This window comes from Penicillium cataractarum, assembly GCF_028827025.1.
Source record: "Penicillium cataractarum strain IBT 29864 chromosome Unknown utg000008l, whole genome shotgun sequence".
Taxonomy (NCBI): domain Eukaryota; kingdom Fungi; phylum Ascomycota; class Eurotiomycetes; order Eurotiales; family Aspergillaceae; genus Penicillium; species Penicillium cataractarum.
In genome coordinates, this window is record NW_026622744.1 from 3,382,512 (window position 1) to 3,401,141 (window position 18,630).

General features: G+C 51.7%; 6 protein-coding genes across 6 annotated transcripts; 3 read left to right on the plus strand and 3 right to left on the minus strand.

Annotated features, from left to right (window-relative positions):
* Positions 1 to 157: 157 nt before the first annotated feature.
* N7496_010365 (aldo/keto reductase) lies at positions 158 to 1,229 on the plus strand (the record flags this gene model as incomplete). The annotated part of the gene is made up of 3 exons (XM_056703278.1): positions 158 to 217; positions 334 to 611; positions 683 to 1,229. The coding sequence occupies 3 exons, from the start codon at positions 158 to 160 to the stop codon at positions 1,227 to 1,229; spliced, it is 885 nt and encodes a 294-aa protein (XP_056552278.1).
* A 669-nt stretch (positions 1,230 to 1,898) lies between these two features.
* On the plus strand, positions 1,899 to 4,408 carry N7496_010366 (uncharacterized protein; the record flags this gene model as incomplete). Its single annotated transcript, XM_056703279.1, has 2 exons — positions 1,899 to 1,902; positions 1,965 to 4,408. The coding sequence occupies 2 exons, from the start codon at positions 1,899 to 1,901 to the stop codon at positions 4,406 to 4,408; spliced, it is 2,448 nt and encodes an 815-aa protein (XP_056552279.1).
* A 599-nt stretch (positions 4,409 to 5,007) lies between these two features.
* N7496_010367 (uncharacterized protein) lies at positions 5,008 to 7,337 on the minus strand (the record flags this gene model as incomplete). Its single annotated transcript, XM_056703280.1, has 2 exons — positions 5,008 to 7,259; positions 7,325 to 7,337. The coding sequence occupies 2 exons, from the start codon at positions 7,335 to 7,337 to the stop codon at positions 5,008 to 5,010; spliced, it is 2,265 nt and encodes a 754-aa protein (XP_056552280.1).
* A 310-nt stretch (positions 7,338 to 7,647) lies between these two features.
* On the plus strand, positions 7,648 to 8,528 carry N7496_010368 (uncharacterized protein; the record flags this gene model as incomplete). Its single annotated transcript, XM_056703281.1, has 2 exons — positions 7,648 to 7,716; positions 7,776 to 8,528. 2 exons carry the CDS (start codon positions 7,648 to 7,650, stop codon positions 8,526 to 8,528), a joined length of 822 nt encoding a protein of 273 aa, XP_056552281.1.
* Positions 8,529 to 8,884: 356 nt separating this feature from the next.
* Positions 8,885 to 11,365, minus strand: pmt2 (uncharacterized protein; the record flags this gene model as incomplete). Its single annotated transcript, XM_056703282.1, has 5 exons — positions 8,885 to 9,528; positions 9,601 to 10,360; positions 10,423 to 10,975; positions 11,044 to 11,174; positions 11,234 to 11,365. 5 exons carry the CDS (start codon positions 11,363 to 11,365, stop codon positions 8,885 to 8,887), a joined length of 2,220 nt encoding a protein of 739 aa, XP_056552282.1.
* Positions 11,366 to 12,465: 1,100 nt separating this feature from the next.
* N7496_010370 (putative MFS monosaccharide transporter) lies at positions 12,466 to 18,057 on the minus strand (the record flags this gene model as incomplete). Its single annotated transcript, XM_056703283.1, has 11 exons — positions 12,466 to 12,863; positions 12,925 to 13,637; positions 13,720 to 13,913; positions 13,980 to 14,268; positions 14,335 to 14,412; positions 14,524 to 15,040; positions 15,207 to 15,252; positions 16,732 to 17,515; positions 17,592 to 17,740; positions 17,826 to 17,832; positions 17,885 to 18,057. The coding sequence occupies 11 exons, from the start codon at positions 18,055 to 18,057 to the stop codon at positions 12,466 to 12,468; spliced, it is 3,348 nt and encodes a 1,115-aa protein (XP_056552283.1).
* Between the last annotated feature and the right edge of the window lie 573 nt (positions 18,058 to 18,630).

Sequence of the window (18,630 nt, forward strand, 5' to 3'; positions counted from 1 at the left end):
GTGGGCTCAACTGGACGTGGGAAAGTCGATCGGTAAATGATTTATTTGGAGAGTTTAATTCGTGATTCAAGCTAATTGGAATGCTTAAGTATGTCCCACTTCCCCATTTACCAGCTCTCGATTCTGTAACTCCTCCATAATCACTTTGTATATAACCATGGCTACCTCACAGTCTATCCCTTCTACCAAGCTCAACGATGGCTCCTCCATTCCCGTGGTAAGTATTAACTTCACACTTCACATCTTCTATGGCCCTCCATTTGATTTCCTAAACCATTAGCTCTCTATCTTTCTGTGTGAATCTACTAACGTCAACCCCTCTACCCCCACCAGATCGGCTATGGTACCGGCACGGCATGGTTCAAAAAGACCGACTCTGATCTCAACCGCGAGCTGGTTGACTCGGCCAAGAGTGCCGTGAAGCTGGGATATTATCACCTCGACGGTGCCGAAGTCTACCGTACTGAGGAAGAACTCGGCCAGGCCATTGCGGAATGCGACCTCCCACGCGACCAGCTGTTCGTCACTACCAAAGTGAACCAGAACATGGCAGATATTCCCGCCGCTTTGGATGCTAGTCTAAAGAAGCTCCAGCTGGATTATGTTGATTTGTATGTCTTTTGTCTGCAGCAATGCATTGCACCTTGGACCTGTTAACTGACGTGCCGGGTTCTGTATCAAGGTACCTTGTCCACCAACCCTTCTTTGCTCAGACCAAGGAGGAATTGCAAGCTGCCTGGGCTGCCATGGAACAGGTCAAGGCCTCGGGTAAGGCCCGGTCCATTGGCGTCTCCAATTTCCTGCAGAGCCACCTCGAGACGGTCCTGGAAACCGCCAAGGTCATTCCAACCGTGAACCAGATCGAATACCACCCCTACCTTCAGCACGGCAACCTGGTGCCCTGGCAGGCAAGCAAGGGTATCAAGACCGTCAGCTATGGCGGTCTTACGCCAGCTACTCGTGCCGCCGGTGGCCCACTGGATTCACTGCTGGAGGGTCTGGCTACCAAGTATGCCGTGAACCCGTCCGAGATCTTGCTCCGCTGGTGCTTGGATCAGGATGTGATTTCTATCACTACCAGTAGCAAGGAAACTCGTTTGGCTAGTTACTTGCGGGTGTTGACCTTTAAGTTGACCCCTCAAGAGGTCAAGGAGATTTCGGAGTTGGGGCAGCAGCACCATTATCGGGCTTTCTGGCGGGAGAAGTTTGCTGATGACGATCGGTCATAGAGGGAAGGGGACCGTTTGATATATATAGCATTTTATAAAGTAGATATGTAGATCATCTACAGAGTATACAACGGGGGTTGATATAGTGACCGAGGATCAATAAAAAGAGTGACTGTTAGAGCTAGACTTCTGCAATATTTGGAATAAGCTCTCGGCAGTGAAATAGTAGAGACTTTATAGGTCCATTTCGAGACTGTAACTATAATAGATGTGGTCATATGCCCAAACAATTCCATAGTGATGCAGTTGTGATTTCAATCATCACAAAGCAGAGGGCGTTTGCTGCATAGCCATGGGTAAACTGGAGTCAAGGAGAATATTATTCAATATTTATGATTGTAGTATAAAGGAGTATTACTGTTGCAGTAATAGTAGTAAATCAAGTGTCAAATGTTAGTGTCCCTGCTAAAAGCGGCGAGGCGGGCAGGAGAGCTGAGACTGGGAACTTTCTTTGAGACTCTTCAAGTCCTGAACTCCCAAACCTTTTCCTTTCCTCGGCCCCTTTCAACCTGCTTGTCTTGAACACTCTCTACTCCCCCAACTCTTCCAACCTATCACTTTTAAGGTACCAACTACCCTTTACGATGCCTTAGAGGCTCCTCTGGCGGTGCTCGTTGACCCGCTCTCCCTGTCTCCGACCCTCTCTCTCGCACGCGCGCCCTCGCCTCGATGTGTTTGGACCCGCACCCGATTCCTCCTCTCACCTCCGGCGCATACTTCCAGCGTCCACCACAGCTCGAGCATTCAACGCCCTCGACTCCTTCGATTTATTCCGCACGACCTTAATCCCTCTTCTCTGGCTCGTGCGCGCGCATTCTGATCCATGGTTCACGAATCCCTTCACATCCCCCGCGGACTGCGATGTCGGTGAACGATCAGCCCCCTCCGCGGATACCTCACTCTCCCAGCTCGCGAGCCAGCCTTATACCTCCGACCTGGAGATACTTGACCGCCGATTGAAACGACTCTCCGACGACGTGCTCCCCCTCCATCCCTACCTCCTCACCCTCCCAACGAATGCGCCGTTCCGTCTCGGGTCTCGCTCCGCCAACAGCAATTGGGCCGTGGGACATGACCGTCCCTTTAGCCACGACGAGCAGCAACTTCAGTATATGACCTTTCTGACACACCACGACACCGATTCCTTACTGGCTGCCGTGGGCGATTGGTCCGACGAGTCGGGTCGCATGATGCTAGATCAACCTTCGGGTCCGAGGACAACCACCGAGCAGCAACCCCGAGAAACCGTGGCGAAGAAGAAGATCAGCTTGAACGACTATAAGAACCAGAAGACAACCGGGGCTGCCCCTTCCCCATCGCCTGCAATTCATGACCAGAAAGGCCGGGACCGTTCCAACTCGGACCGGCGCGACAACACACCGCGCGCTCCCAACCCCAACCCCGTTAAGAAACACGAGAAGCAGGGAAAGCCCGAATTGCAGCATCGAAATACCCCGAAACCACTCCCAGACCTTTCTCCTTCCAAAACGGCCAAGAAGCGACCCCCAACGACGGATACCGAGCAAGGGAGTTCCCACGCGACAAAGCATTCCAATATGCATTCCTCCAAGAGGCCACGGTTATCACCCGAAAAGGAATCGCGCAAAGAAATCACACCTGCCAAATCACTCCCAATTCTCCTCTCTCCAACCCTTCCTCCTTCGCCGGGTCCAGACCGGGCCCCGGGACCCAGACTGCCGCGGTTATTGTCTCCGACCCTCCCCCCAGAGATTGAAAAGGAACTGGCACAGCTCAAGGAAAGCTCGCCGGGCCAAAGCTCTCCCAGGCGTGACAATGCAACAGCAAAGCCGAGGCGAGACGATATAGGTCACTCTCGAACTCCTACATCCTCCAATAGTGGCGGCAACTCGAGTCAACAGAGTAGCCGCACGGGTGCTCCGACAAAGGATTCCCATTCCTCCCGGATGAGTCTGATTGTGAAATTGCGCTACGGCAAGATGAATCGCAGACGAGTCGATGGTCTGCTCAAATTTTCTGGTAAAAGGAAAGCCCACCGTGCAGATTCGCCGTCGGGTCAAGACACCGAGGCGGATGAGGCTCCCCTTGTCGATCGCAGGAAAGACCCTGTGTCCACTCGTGAAAAACCCCCACCGTCCGATCGAGTCAAACCCAAGATCAAGCTTGACGCTACTGAAACGACGCCCGGCCCCAGCGGTAGCAGTGCCCGCTTGAAGGAACCACGACCATCGGTTGAGAAATCTCACCTACCTACTCCCGATAAGGTCAAGACGACCTCGTTAACACCCGTCAAAGATCTCAAGGGCTATGGAAACCGTCGAAGCGACCTTTTGGACAGTGAAGGCAAAACACCCGTCAATCCAGCCACTAAACGTCTCTCCGTCGACCCTGTCTCCAAGGCATCACCCTCCCAACCAGATCGATCCCGGAATCACGAACGGCGAGATCAGGAGCGGAGGGCCTGGCAGGAAGATTTCAAGAATTTTACCAAAATGGGTCGAGACTTGAAACATGCTGCTGATCGACATAATAACGGACCCTCCGCCACCGACGAGAAACTGGCCGTCGTGACTGCTCTCGAAGCGACCATGTGCTTTGTCCTCGCCTTCGTGGCCGACGATCAAGCGAAAGCTCTTCTTCGACAAGGAGGGGACTCATCCGCCTGGCGTTCCATTATACCATATTGGCGCGCCGTCAAGAAAAACAGCGTCTCCTTTCCGGTCTTGCATAGTCTGTGCCAGCTCCTAGGTGCAGTCTCTTACGATACTATCCACGCATTGGACCTCGAACGTCTCGCCGTCACTCCGCTACCCGGAGAACATACACCGGTTCCCACGCCGGGCAGCGACGGCAACACCGTGTTAGCGGACGAGAATAAGAAGAGCCTCAAGGAATTCGCGGAGCTGAAAAGTCGCCTTTTGGAACACTACAAGGAGTCGCAGAAGTTGTGGCTAGATGGTTCCCGCGGTCTTTCTGAGGATGTCCTCAGTCGAGACTTCCCTACCACCTGGTCCCGACGCTCTCATGAATATACCGAGCGAGGCAAAGCATCTTTAAAGCCAGGTGATTACTCCGGTGAATATTTCCTTCCTCTCGGAGCGGCCACTCCACCCATCGAAGTAGTCCGCTTCGGCCGGTCTCTCCTAAAGGAATGGTGCACACAAGAAGGCGTGGAATGGCAAGGCCGCCTAACCCTTTGACCTTTTAAGCCTTTGGATTGTTTATTTTTGAAGCTTATCCAGCGAGATTCCCAATTGTCACTTTTTTTTAGCACCTGGTTTTCTTAATCCTCCGCTTTTCTCCCTTTCTCTCTTCCCGTTTTGAGGAGGCGAGCTCCCAAGTAATTCGGCGTCTCGGGGTGTGTGCATTTTGAGTGATTTTGTTTCTTTCCTTCCTCCCCATGATACCAATGAGCCCTGGATGTGTTTTCTTTTTCTTTTTCAGGTGTAGTTATTTGAGATGTTAAGATATATCACGGCCAATGCAGATCAACTTTATCAGTGGTTTGATTTGTTTAGTATTGGTATACTTCTAGGACCAAGGAATGGAGGAATGACCCGGTTATCCTAGTCACCTAAGCTGGGTCAGATATTTGGGTCATACTGGCAAATACCAGCATGGGATAGATATCATTCCATCTTGTTCGGGTTGAGAGAGGTATTTCTTTCTATATAAATAGTCATTTTATTGTGATAGACTACCATTTAGAACCCAAATTGCAATGTGATATCCGCTCAAGAGAAGAGAAGGAAGCGAAAACAATCATCAAAGAAAGTAATATCATGATCATAAGAAAAGCTTAGACTTCCCCGTACTCGCGCCGGAAATCCGAATTTGAATCTCCAAATAGCCACCCTGCTTCACGGCAATATCGAGCTTCTCGTCCATAAACGCCGACCTCGCTTGCCCAGCATATCACGGCGGCATCCACGATGTCTGCAATGACACTTTCCATGGCACCCAATATGCTCCAGCCAATCGTTGCTGCGATTAGGCCGACTACGTAGGCGTACATACTGCCTCGAATGGTACCGCTTGTGTTTAGACTTCGAGCTGTTGTGACCCAGCCTCCGAACCCGAGGGCGAGAGACATCATGAAGCGGGTAGCGTGGAGGATCAATTTGGAAAGTCGGTAGGAAAGGAGAGAAGAGGTTCCTCCTGGTGAGCGAGAATAGGCGCCGGGGTGGAGAGATGTTGAAGCGGCTGATGGTGCGAGGAGGGTCATTTGACTCAACCCTCGTGCCGAAGCTCCCAACGGCTGCGAGTGGATCGCGGCATACGTTAGAGAGAGCGGGTTCGTTAGATACACGATAGGGGTAGGAATAAGGGAGTATGCAAAGAGGCTGATGATTGAGGATAGTCGGCTGGGTAGAAGGAGGATAGGTAGGCGAATGAGCAGCCCAAGCAGACGTGATAGACTAATCGTGCCGAACAATGTAGTCGTAGCATGGACGATTGCTGCCTGGACAATCTGCCTCGAAGTGGGCGCCGGGCTTGCCAGACGATGGAAGTACCATTGGCTGACCGTGGCTGCGGTGACGGCACGCTGGATACCTGCAATCACTCCAATCGACCAAAGATAGATAAGCACAAAGTAGACACCGAGCCACCAGCTGCTTAAATCGATGATAAAAGATCTCGATCCTGATAGATGACCGCCGAGGAACACACGAGTAAACATGAGCATCCAGATCCAGGTCCACGAGACGACACAGGCAAGGATAACCAGGCCGAGAGCAAGTAGCTCCGGGTTTGCAGCCAAGATGCGACATGCAAACTCGAGCACGCCGATTGCCTTGCCGATTGCTCGACGCCCTCGGATGACGTTGTATATCCATAAGCTCGCCATCACGAAAGGAACGAAAGAGCCCCACCGCATCACTCTGTCTTGGAAGCTGGTCCCATTCCATGCACCCTTGAAGCTCGAGATGAAAGGGTACAAAGAGAATGAGTATAGAATGATGGGCACTGCAACGACGATCATGTACACCAAAATCCGCACATAAGATCGTAATAGGGCCAGCCAGATCAGGGAGACAAAAATCGATACGAGAGTATAGATGCCCAGTAGGAAATAAGACCCGTGGACAGTGAAGTAAATGGTGTCCCCCCATTGTGACTTGTCACCAGACGATGGGGTTGACGTGTGGAGGTAGACCAGGAAAGCAGTTGCAAATAACCCTGCAAGAGCGATTAGGAATAGTTGACCCCAAAAAGCATCATGCATGGTAGTCTCGGACGTAAGAGGCGAGATCGATGCGGGTAATGAACTCGTAGAGCTCGACCGTCGCGGTGCAGCCGAGGAGAATAATGGTTGAGTCTGCTCTGCAGGACTGCCGGATACGTTGAATCCGAACGAGTCATCTTTGACCGAGGGACGTTCTCGAAACCGTTGAATGGGCGGCTCGTCGCCTGCGAGCTCAGACGGCGTAAGATCGGCATCGTCAAGCCCACCTCGAAAGGAATCCTCCAACCCGACGTCGACTAGATTACCTCTAGTCTTACTACTGCTAGGGCTCGCATATGACTCGGGTGCTTGTTCCACCCCTTCCTCCACGGTCGCAATTCGAGATTGGCGAGGAGCAGGTATACTCTTCTCGCCTCGCCACGAGCTCTTGATTCCGTTCCCATTTCCAGGACGCTCATCATATCGAGATTGACCCTCTTCCAATTCCACGGAGGGATTCGAATCTTCATCGTTCTCTAAAGATTCTCTCAAGTTGCTATCGCCGAAATGCCGCCTTGACCGTTGCAAAGCGTAGAAGTCCGCAATCTCTCGCTCCCGCTCAGTCTCGTCATCTTCTTCCCGAAATTCGTCGGTCGCACTGTAAAATAAAGGGGCCGGTTGAGCCGATGCTCGGGACGCAAATGGGAAGTTGGAGATCTGAGAGGCACCCGGTCGATATGGGTCACCGCTTCTTAAGAAAGAGCGTGAAGAAGGGTGTCGTGTGCTGCCTTGGCGTTGACTTGGAGGAGCACGACCGGTTCTTTGAAGCTCGTCTGGTCGAGATGCGACTCGCGACTGTGACTGAGCGAGGAAGCGTGAGGCATCTGCAGGAGGGAACACTCCAGTAAGCTAGGCACCCAGACACATGGTGGATATACCGTATACATACATTCCGAGAACATGGCCCACTCTCGGGAGATCAGGCTGGGGTATGAAAGGAGTAATAGGAGAGATCTCAAGTTTCTCTCAGAAGATAGTAGAAGAAGTGATCCCCGGTCTTGAAACTACCCGATCTTGCAAGCCGGGCAGGACGAGGGAGAGATTAAAAGGTGAAGGTTGACCGGTCATTCAGGTGATGCAAGCGTCATCCGGGCAGGTCAGGCCCCGATAGCTGACTCAGCGGCGCGATAAGGGATCCCGCCGATAACAAGGCTACTCCTGACGCTGCGCGCACGACAGGTTACCGTATCCACGTTGGACACACTCTTCTCCATGTCACAGCCATGGGATTACATCGCTAAGCTTGTCTGCATCGGTGACTCGGGCACCGGCAAGTCCAGCGTGAGCTTAGTACATCGGATACCCCGGCCAAGACCGTGCTAACCAAGCTGTGTATATAGCTCACCATTCGCCTCTGCGAAGGTCGTTTCTCCCCTACTCACGATGTCACCATCGGCGTTGAGTTCGGATCGAGGATTGTCCCGGTTGGACCCCCTGCATCGCAGGAGCTAGGGCTAGATGAAATTCCACGCAGCGCCGCCCGCGAGAACCCTTCGGAGGACTCGACTACCTCCGGCGGCCTCCCCACGCCACCCCGGAAACCACAAGAGACCCCCAGCCAGAAACGAATGAAGCTTTCTCTTTGGGATACTGCTGGCCAAGAGACCTATAAGTCGATCACCCGCTCATACTTCCGAGGCGCTTCCGGTGCTCTCCTCGTCTTTGATATCTCCCGACGATCGACCTTCGTGTCATGTACGCAGTGGCTTCAAGATCTACGCCAGATTGCAGAGGAGGGTATTGTGGTCATCTTGGTTGGAAATAAGACAGATTTGGCCGGTCAGGAATCGGGCTCCAATCAAAGGCAGGTCACCCAGGAGGAGGCCGAGGAATGGTGCCGTTTGAATAACGTCGTTCGCTACGTTGAGACTAGTGCCAAGTCGGGAGATGGTGTCGAACGCGCATTTTTGGAAGTCGCTGAGCGCATCTACCGCAATATCGAAGCGGGTAGATACGATCTTAATGACCGGCGTAGCGGAGTCAAAGGATTCGGTGCTTCGGGGGGCGCTCATGCAGGGATTCCAAGAACGGTCACCTTGGGCATGGATGATGCGATGCGCAAAGGCAGTGGCTGGACCGGAAATTGCTGCTAGAACCAGATGGGACGGATTTTTAATGCAGGCTTAAACTGCCCCCCAGTGCGATTACTTTGCGCTGGAAAGCTTCAACTAATTGCAAGAGAATGTACATATGATATATGATCCAGTGAAAGAGATCAATTATACTATCTTTACAAAGGCATAATCCATCAAGATAAGCAACGTCCTCGCCATTGTGAATGATCCAATCCCTTTTGAGCCTCCCGGAGTCTCCCATATCAGAAAATGAAAAAATGACATCGAGTAGAATAGCAAAGGGTCCAACCACCTCTACCTCAGCCATAGAGAACAAAGAAAAGCATCCCGTACTTTTGTTTTTCGGGTCTGCAGTCGGTTCATATTCAGTCCCGTTAGTTCGCGATCTTCCATCCGGGCAGCCAGCGCAGATGGGCCCACTGTTGGTTGGAGCCCTCCATGCCGAACACGATGGCACGGAAGTGGATGAACAGCCCGATGATAACGGCATAGAGAACGGCATACACCACTGCGGAAACCGTGGCGTTGATTCTGCGAGTAACCCAATCCACGCAGAAACCGAAGGTGATGATAGCGTAGTAGAGAGCTGGGTAGTAGTGGTGGACGTAAGTCACACGAGCCATAATGATGAACGGAAGGTAGTGCAGAACCCAGCCAATGGCAGGGTAAATGCCGGAATAGTGGATATGGTCAATCTCCTGCTGGGTAAGCTCCTTGTATCCTCGTTGCCAGCGCAGAAGGTACCAGATGAACAGGAGACCGAAGCCAACAAGACCGCCAGTGCTTCCCCAGTAGACGAGAGGGTTGCCGAGAAGGTAATACTTGACAACGTTGTCATCCCAGGAGCACATGCGCAGACCGACGTTCAGGATCGGCCATTGCCAGAAGTGGGAGGCCAAGTCATCCTGCTTATCAGGGTCGGGAACCAGGGCATTGTTCGAGGTCATCATGGCAACATTCAAGTGGATGAAGTCCTTCAGGAAGGGCGACTTGTAGGAACCAGGGTCACCAGGGGGCACTGTGAATCATATTGTTAGTCGGAGTTCTACCTCATTTCGGGCATATAGTAGGGAGGTCTGGTTAGACTTACGGCGCTCGTTGGTGTGAGACTCGACATTCCAGTGAGTGTAGACATCGCCAGGCTTGTTCTCCTTGACACAAGTGGTTTCAATCTGCTTGAAACCCCACTGAGGCAGGTTGACATTACCAGCCCGGAGATAACAACCCATGGATGGGTGGCGCAGTCGGAATGCGGTGGTCAGAGTGCGGATCTTGGAACGATCACGGGATGCCGCATCGTTAACGACTTCGATCTTCCAGTGATCCTTGTCGTCGCCAATGGTGATGTTGCCGTAGCAAGAAACCTCGTAGTGGGATTTGGAAACCGGAGCAGCGATAGCGTGGGAATGCAGGTTACGACCGGTTTGTCCGTGAATGAGGCGGATGGTGTCTCCGTCGGCGATGAACTTGAGATCGCCCTCGGCCTCATATTCGGGCTCGTTGCGGCTGGGATAAATGAACCAGTCATTGTTGGCATCCTTGTGGTGGTAGCAGGTAACCTGTTGCTGGTTCGAGCCTTCGGGATAGGTCTGAACGTGAGAGTGCAGGAGACCACCGCCATAACCCATGTTCTTGATGGTGACTCGGGATCCGTGAGCAATCTCAAGAGGGCTATCTCTGCCCACCTCGGTACCACGGAGGTTCGCCTGGAAAAGAGAGCTCATCTGCGCATCACCGGGACCGCTGTTGGACAGGACGGTGAAATGCAGGTAGAACGAGAACATGTAAACCAGAAGAGGGATGACAATCAAGCCTCCCACGCGGGCAAAGAGATGCTTGGCAAGCAGAGTCTAAGAATATATCATTAGCCACATATTCCCAGCTGATCAATTATCGTCGATAGTATCCTCACCGGCGGCATCTTGACATCTCCGAACTTGTTCCAGAGATCCTCAGCAGTGTAGAGACCCACGACCGCAGTGGCGAAGAACCCAACCCACTTCACACTGCAGACGCAGCCAATGCTGAATCCAGTCAGGCAAAGCCAGAGCCACCACTCTGGCGAAAAGCTGGCACGCTGCAGGCGGTGGAATCGGGCCCAACACATCATCGTAGTGAAGGTGAAGCAGAGCAACATTGAATCCAGAAGAATGAAGCGGGAGATGGTCGCATAGGAGTTTTCGCACAGAACCATCAAGCTGATCAGCCAGACCGTAGCCCGACGGAAGTTCAGCTCGCGGGCGGTATAGTAAGCAAGAGGGACACACACGACGCCGAACATGGCATTGAAGGCTCGCATGAAGGTGTAGTCAACGTCCTCGGGGTACTTCTCGCCGGACTTGAACTCGAAGGATCCATTGTAGCCGGCAAGATAGCCCGAGAGACCAACGAGCATCTTTCCGAGAGGTGGGTGTACATCGAAGTAGAATTCGCGCTTGAGGTAGTGGGAGCCGAACTTTCCGAAGCTAGATACCGTATCAGCCATTGTTATTGGGGGAGTGCTATCGCACACAGAAAAGGTTGCTGTCCATACTGAGCTTCATCCCAGGTAACGATATTCGAACGACCGATGCGGTAGAGTCGTGTGAACAAAGCCAGAGCTGTCAGGAGGATCGGGGCAATGATCGGTTCCCAGCCAGCGAGAACATGTAGGAAAGAGGGGGACTATATGAGAACTGTGTGTTAGCGCAAGCCCAAGCTATCACGCTTCGATATATCTTTACCTGGCCCGGCTTGGTCTTTTTCACATTGTGCTCGACCGTAACGGTAGGTGTGGAGGCTTTCCCGGAGTCAGGGACATTTCGCCGGCGCAGATCGGCGTCGTGCTTGGCGCCCGTGCTGGTGGCAGTGTCCATGTTGGACGAGGAGCCAAATGGGCTAGAAAAGGAATTAAAAGGAAGGTATTGGTGGTTAGAATGAGGATGGGTCGGTTGGTAGACGGCGGTCGGAGGTCGGAGGTCGATAGGTCAGTAGATACCAGCGTGGTCGAATTCGTAACGAGAGTGAAAGGTAGCAACAAGGCTTTTAAAGAATCATAGCGACCGCAGAGGTCGCAAAGAGCCAACAGCTAGGTCGCTGGAAATGAGAATGGAAAAGACGAAAAGAAAAGTGAAGTGAGAAAGAGGAGGATGGGGCTGAAGAGAGAGAAGGCGAGCTGGCCAGAAGGATAAACAAGGTCCACTTCCGCTTTAGCCCCCTCCAAGCCCCGAGGAGGCCGTTTCCGGGAAAGGGCCACTGCAAACGAAGTTAGTAGTAAACTATTTATGAATTGGGATGGCCTGTCTTTGGGATGATGGGACATATAAGAATTATGATTACGATATTTTGATATTTCGATAAATCGATGATTATGCAGGGGGATTCAGAGGTATTCGTCGAACTTCATGTGTGTCATGATCGTCCCACTCATACTTGGCGAATAATCCTATGACAGCCAATGTCTCAAAGCAATTCAGTAGTATACCCTATGTTATTACAATAGAGCCCATGGATAGCACAGATATAGAGAGAGTATCGTCAATTTGCCTCATCAGTCAAGACGGGCGAGCAAAAAGGTGTATAAAACACAGCCATCAAAGGGTCCCGAGGATCCACAACCCATTCCCATGTGAACAGCTCAAATGCAACATCCCTTCGCAATCTCCCGTCTATACGAGAATAATGTACTTGAAAAAAAAGCAATGGATGCCCAATGATACACAACGCAAGAACAACATGCAACAGAGATTGAATAATCGAATATACAGGTATAATAAGGAGGGTGCATAGCCAGTCGAAAGGACTTCCGAAGCCGAGAAAATGAAAAAGAAAAGAAGAACACGAGAGGAGCCAAGATGGTATAATATATGAGAAAAAGGTGTTCCCGAAACAGAAAAGTAGCAACAAGAACAACCAAAGGAAAAAGAAAAAGTAAACGCCATGTCATTCAATCCACACCGGGATTTGCGATTCGCTCCTAATGTTCTTCCTCATCCTCGCCTTGTTCCAATCGTCTGTATCGGCCTGGGTTGGTGCCAGTACTTCCCCTCCGGTGACGGTTGACCATGTTGGAGATCCAGCCTCCAATTCCTTCGCCCCGATGGCTACCCGCTTGAGTATCAGCTCGTCCTGATTTGCCTAGGCCGTCAGTGCCGATCGTGGGCGGGTCGATATCCAGCCCGGGAATGGCACTTTCGGCTCCAAATTGGCCGTACGGTCGGCGAATGTCAAGGGACGGGACGGGTGAGCCTGCGCCCATCAACGATCCCCGCTCGCCGTCGGTGACTGGAGTGGGCATGGCTGTAGTCGCATCGCCGAACAAGATGTTCATATCTTCCAGGCGAACACCACTGGTCTCGGGATATAAGAAGTATACTGTAGGCCGTTTCGTGAGTATGAAAGAAAATAAGGAAGAAGAATATGGGGGAGCCCTTACCAACCACGAAACTGCACGCACAGAAAAAGGCGTGTAGTAGATACAATCGCCATCCAATAGCTCTCTGTAGAATGGGAGTCAATTCTCCCACGACCCAGTTGAACGCCCAATTACTGGCGGTGCTGAGACTGGCACCCTTGGCACGAATGCTCAAAGGCAGGATCTCCGGGGGATAGAGCCAGGGAATGGGACCCCAGGACGCTCCAAAGGCGGCATTATAAATCATCACAAAGATGACCGTCAAAGTCCGGGTCGCTGGAATCTCAATGTGGATAAAGTATGAAATCAGAGAGAGCGAGATGAGCATGGCAATCGCTCCGGAGAGCAAGATGGGCCGTCGGCCCCAGCCATCGACCAAATACCATGGAGGCACGGTTGAAAGCAGGTAAGTAATGCCGTTGATACCCGTCATCAGGATTGCGCTCCGACCTTCCCATCCGGCCGATTCGAAGACCAAAGGCGCATAGTATGAAATCACGTTAATACCGTTCAACTGGGCCAATGCTTGGGCTGACATGGCAATCAACACTCGCTTCCAGTAGCGTCTAAACATGTCGCTATAAGATCGCTCGCCTTCCTGTCGCTGTATGAGGACATTCATCTTGATTTCTCGGTATTCCTGACGCGCCTTGTCATTGTGAATATCACCCTCGCCGTAGAGGTTCGCGATGACGATCATGCCCTCTTCGTCGTGGTCATTATCAAGAAGCCATCTGAGTGTTAGAAAGAAAGGTGTTAGAGCCATGGTCACTTTCACCTCGAATAGACGGGAGGTTCTTCGATTCATCTTCTTACCGAGGAGATTCGCAAATAATTAAGCTTCCAACTCCAAGCAAGGCCCCCATGATACACTGGCACAACAAGGGCAGGCGCCATGAGATGTCCGATTCAATGAAGCTGCAGAAATAATCCACCCAGACGCTGGTAGCATATCCGGCAATATTTCCCGTGAATTCAATACAAGCCAACTTGCCGCGGTTATGGGGAGGCTATAGGGCAAATGGTCAGTACTGAGTTTCCAAGCATATCGTAGAATGTAGTCTTTTTTTCCGTACCGAGATCTCAGATTGATAAACGGGCACGATCGTTGACAAGGCACCGACACCGAGACCAGCCACAATACGACCCACCATCATCATGGGCATGCTGACCGCAAAGGTCTGTAGACCACCGCCGACGAAGAACACGGCCGAGCCATAGAGAATGGTCCGCCGACGACCGATTACGTCGCCGATGCGGCCAACTAGAAGGGATGAAATGAAAGCACCAATCTCAAGGATGGCCACCACGGTTCCGATGGTGGCCGGAGAGGGCTGATCGAAGTAGTCTCGGAAATACCCTCCACTGCTTCTGGGTTAGTGGACATGCTATTATCCATGGCCATCGTGTTCGGGAGGGAGGAGTACGGACGTGATAATTCCGGACATGACACCTTGGTCATAGCCAAAGAGGAAGACGCCTAGTGATACAAAGACACTCGTAAAGTACCTACGACAAGCAGAAGATGAATCTGTCAGCCAACCTGATCTGTGATCCTTTTCCCGCCGCGTGGTCTACCATTCTCTCTGCTCGAAGAGTTGAGGTTCTCGATTGACTTACAACAATGGCTTGCCCACCAGCCCATGTAGTTGGGCATTTTGCCCATTGCGGGGAGACATGATGCCGGCTAGGAACCGCTCGATTCTGGGGATACGTCGAGGAGGGGGATTAGGGATTCGGATATGATCCTTCTCAAGATCAATCGAAGGGTGGGGATAGTCGAGATCGGGTGGATAGTGGACTCGCTTGGGGGCTTGCTTCCTTCGACCTCGTCGAGCACGATGGTCCCGGTCGAGCGAATTGCGGAGGCGGATCTGAAGCGGGTCCTCAACCTCGGCGAGCTGTTCGGCAAGGTCACCGGTGTCTGACCAGATGGAGAAGTCTGACTCGCCCGAGCGAGTCGACGAGAAGGAGGACCGACGACTTCCCTTCTCGCTGGCGGATTCCAGGACGGTGAACCGGGCGTTGGAATCAGGGAGGTTGCGGAGGGGTATGGCGCGTGGGGAGGTTGACGAAGGAATGTTGGCGGTGGGCGGGCTGATATTCCAGCCCTTAGAACCCTTTTTGGCTTTTCCCTCTTTTTTTATTAATCTATTTTAGAGAAACTCTCCCGGTCCAGGAGATTTTTCCGTAAGGACTGGACCGTCCAGGGCAATGTACGGGTTCCAGCTGGAAGAGGAGCAAGACCAGCAGGACCAAGCAGGGGACCTGCCGCGACCCCCTTTCGGCGTGGAAAGTCTTACTAGCGACGCCACGCAGGCCGGAGCGGTCACGATAGGCAGTTCGTCGCTAGTCACACAGCGCGATCGACGCAGGATGACGGCAAGTCCACGATGGCGAGAGGAGAAAGAAAAAAAAGTGGGAACGAGTCGAGGTCAGGCGAGTGGTTGATGACAGATGCGATCGGGCAAATGGCTTAGGATGATCTCGGAATCACTCAAAACAGAACGATGCAGGGTCGTAGAGACTCCGTGGCAATGAGCTTCGATTTGGGGGGGGGGTGTGAAGGTAGAGAAATATTGAATTGGATAGAGAGAGAAGAAGATAGCTGGCTGCTCTAGAGATACTCGTTGACAGATCCAACTATTGTAATTGAGAGAGGGAGAATGGTTAGGGGGGGGAAGAAAAGCAAGAGCCGATAAGAGAGAGAGGCTGAGCCCGGATTCAGCCCAAACCATACCAACCAACTGTCCAAGTGTCCTCCAAGTTCCAACAGGGGGGCGGACGCCTAGAAAATACGGGGAATCAGTCTCGTTCCGTCGACGTCGAGGGCGTCAACTTGAGGGATCCACAGTGGAGTCTCCTCCACGCCAGCCAGAAATTGATGACGATATTAGACTTGGGTGTACCACTATTCCATGCTACGGAGTATATAAACTACCGTGTATAAGATATGCTCGTATTCTTGAAGATATCAGCCTTGTTAGTACAAATTCCAAGTCTATAAAGCTCAAGCCTATACTTCCAGTGTATTGTTACTAGTAGTAGTTGCAGAATACATATTCTAAGGTCGTTTTTTCTATGATGCATTCGTTGCCCCCGGTGGGGGCAAAAAGGAAAGCATTTACTAGTAGCGATCCTTGGCTACCCCGTAATATATACAAATTATAATAATATTATAAATACTACTACAGTGTCATTTTATTCATCAATGATATTTACCTAGAGAAGATCTAGTACGTCGCCATTCTCTTAGGAAATATGCCCTTCTATTCAATGGTTCTGCGCCCATGGTAACAATGTGGAGGCATATCTATATGGTTTCTTGGAACTACTGCACCAACAATTCATATGGTGATACAGAGACCGTCGAGGATCTAATTTAGATTATTATTGACTCTACAAACATGAAAATAATGCCCCTTGCTTAGCTACTCTCGCCGACGTTCATGGTGTCAACTCTCCCGCACTGGTGGCGCTTGAGCCGCGCCCGTGCTTAATGCATGACCTCTTGGAATGACTGATTCTGGAATTTCAGCCTCGATGGATGATCGAGAAAAAGGATAAAAAGAAATGGGTATCATCTGCTGCAGCCAAGTGGAGAAACCAAATCTATCTACGACGTAATATACAAAATGCAAGATGTGTAAGATGCACTGGAGCCAAGAAAAGTACTCCAATCGCTCAGAAATAAAACCACCACACGCCAGATCTCAACGGCCATGGGGGCCACTAGACAATCCGTGCAAGATTTTAGTTGAGGAGGATATCGTATCCATCCTTCTGGATGTGTACTGCGTCCGCCAGGCTCGCATATCGCCGACGCACCAACTCAAAGATCACGAGACCCGCGCTGGTGCTGGGCACTTGACGAAGTGCACTCCCCGCAAACCCGCGGAAGAGCCACGGCCTCCACCCCCCGGCTCGCGTGGCCTTGCGCCGGCACCGTTTCCAGGTCTCCTGGTACGCATGATAGTATAACCGCAGCATTTGCCGGCGCGTAGGGTCCAGACTCGCTTGGTGGTCGAGATACTCCAGCCGCCCGAGGTGCAAGTCCTGAATCCGGCTGAGTGGGTGCTGAATGGCTTGCTGTGCCACCGAGGCCACCACGCCCGCCATCATGAGGAAACATGGTTCCAAGGCGTAGTGTGGTTTAATGACTGGCACTCCGCGGTCGCTGGACCCCGGGGACGGGAGTTGATCAACCGTCTCGGCACGAAGCTCTCCATAGTACCACGTAATGAAGGAGTAGTACGACTGCGACTTGATGTATTCAAAGGCAGAGAAAAACACGGCATAGCCTAGCGAGTCTCGCAAGAAGGAGAGACTCCACCCTGCAAAGACTCCGCGAAGGCCTATTTGGTTCAGTTTATGATGTCCATAATGCCACATGCTTCGATACTGGCCGTCCAGCATGTCACTGGTTTGAAGTCGAACCTGCAGCGCATCTAAAGGAGCGGCGATGATTGATTGGATGGTTCCAGCAGCGAAACCAGCAGTGAAAGTGGCCGATGGAGGAGCGGGAGGCCAGACTCGTTTGACGCCCTGCGAAACAGGTTCATGTAGGGCTCCGAGGACTTGGAGATAGGAAGTGTAAAGAACGGCACCGACTCTATAAATAAGGAGAAAGGGTTCACCAGTCAGCAATATGATCTTCCTAGACAAGAGAAGCTCTCTTCAAGGCTCACCCCGCATTCGCCATCAAAGGCGGCAAGACTTGATTCGGAATAAACCGCCAACCATAAGTCCTAACAGCATGAAGCAAGAGACCGGGTGTTGTAGTATGAATAGACCATTTGCCTTCTGCCACACGAGGGTTCACAGCTCTTGCAAATGCCTGTTTTATTCGAACGATCGGATAGCATGAATTAGCGAATCGAAAATCGGTATTGGAAGGGAAGGATGAGGATATCTATATATACCATATAACTAATCTCATGTTAGCAAGGCACAGTATACAGTCGACTAGGAGATCACATACTCAACGCGAGTGCGAAAAAAAGCTTTAATCGGGGCCCGGAAGTAGAAAGCTACCATTTGCGCACTAAGGGCGCGGACACCCGCGGCGGAAGCTCCAGTAGCAGCATCATTGCGAGGTTTCCGTCGAGAAGCCCCCGGGTTGCCAATATTGGGCTCCAAAAAGATAGGATTCATTGCAAATTCAGATACTTTGAGTATATCACTCCCAGCACACCATCTGGAGCAGCTCTCGTTCGGGTTGTTTTGCACTCGGAGGGGTTGCCGAATCTCGGGATGGTATCACAAACGGAGACCGTCAAAGCAAATGACTAAAGCAGATCCCCAAATAGAACATAGTGACGACCACGTCAGGATGAGGGATAGTTGCGACTAAGCCTCCAGCGGAGGTGGAAAAGGAACCGTGAAGAAGAGACAGATTTGCAGCCGCCAGACCGCAAGGAACCCAAAGAAGAGCAGACCCCAAACTTCCGCAGGACCCACGCTAAGCCCAAAGAGGCAAAACTGGGCACGGGAAGCCGCAGCGAACTCAAAACGCGCTTTTCGCGTCCTCTCCCTCCTCTTCCTCCCCCAACGGTGTTCTTTGACATCACCACATCGATTTCCCTTCCAACATCATCCTCCTCTTCTTAATCAAGCTTCATTTCGCTTTCGCCTTGATTTCTCTGGCGCATGCGACCTTGATTCTGCGCTCAACCCCGAACTCTTCTTTCGCGCCCGGTCTCTCACTGTCGCCAGCAAGCTTTGCTT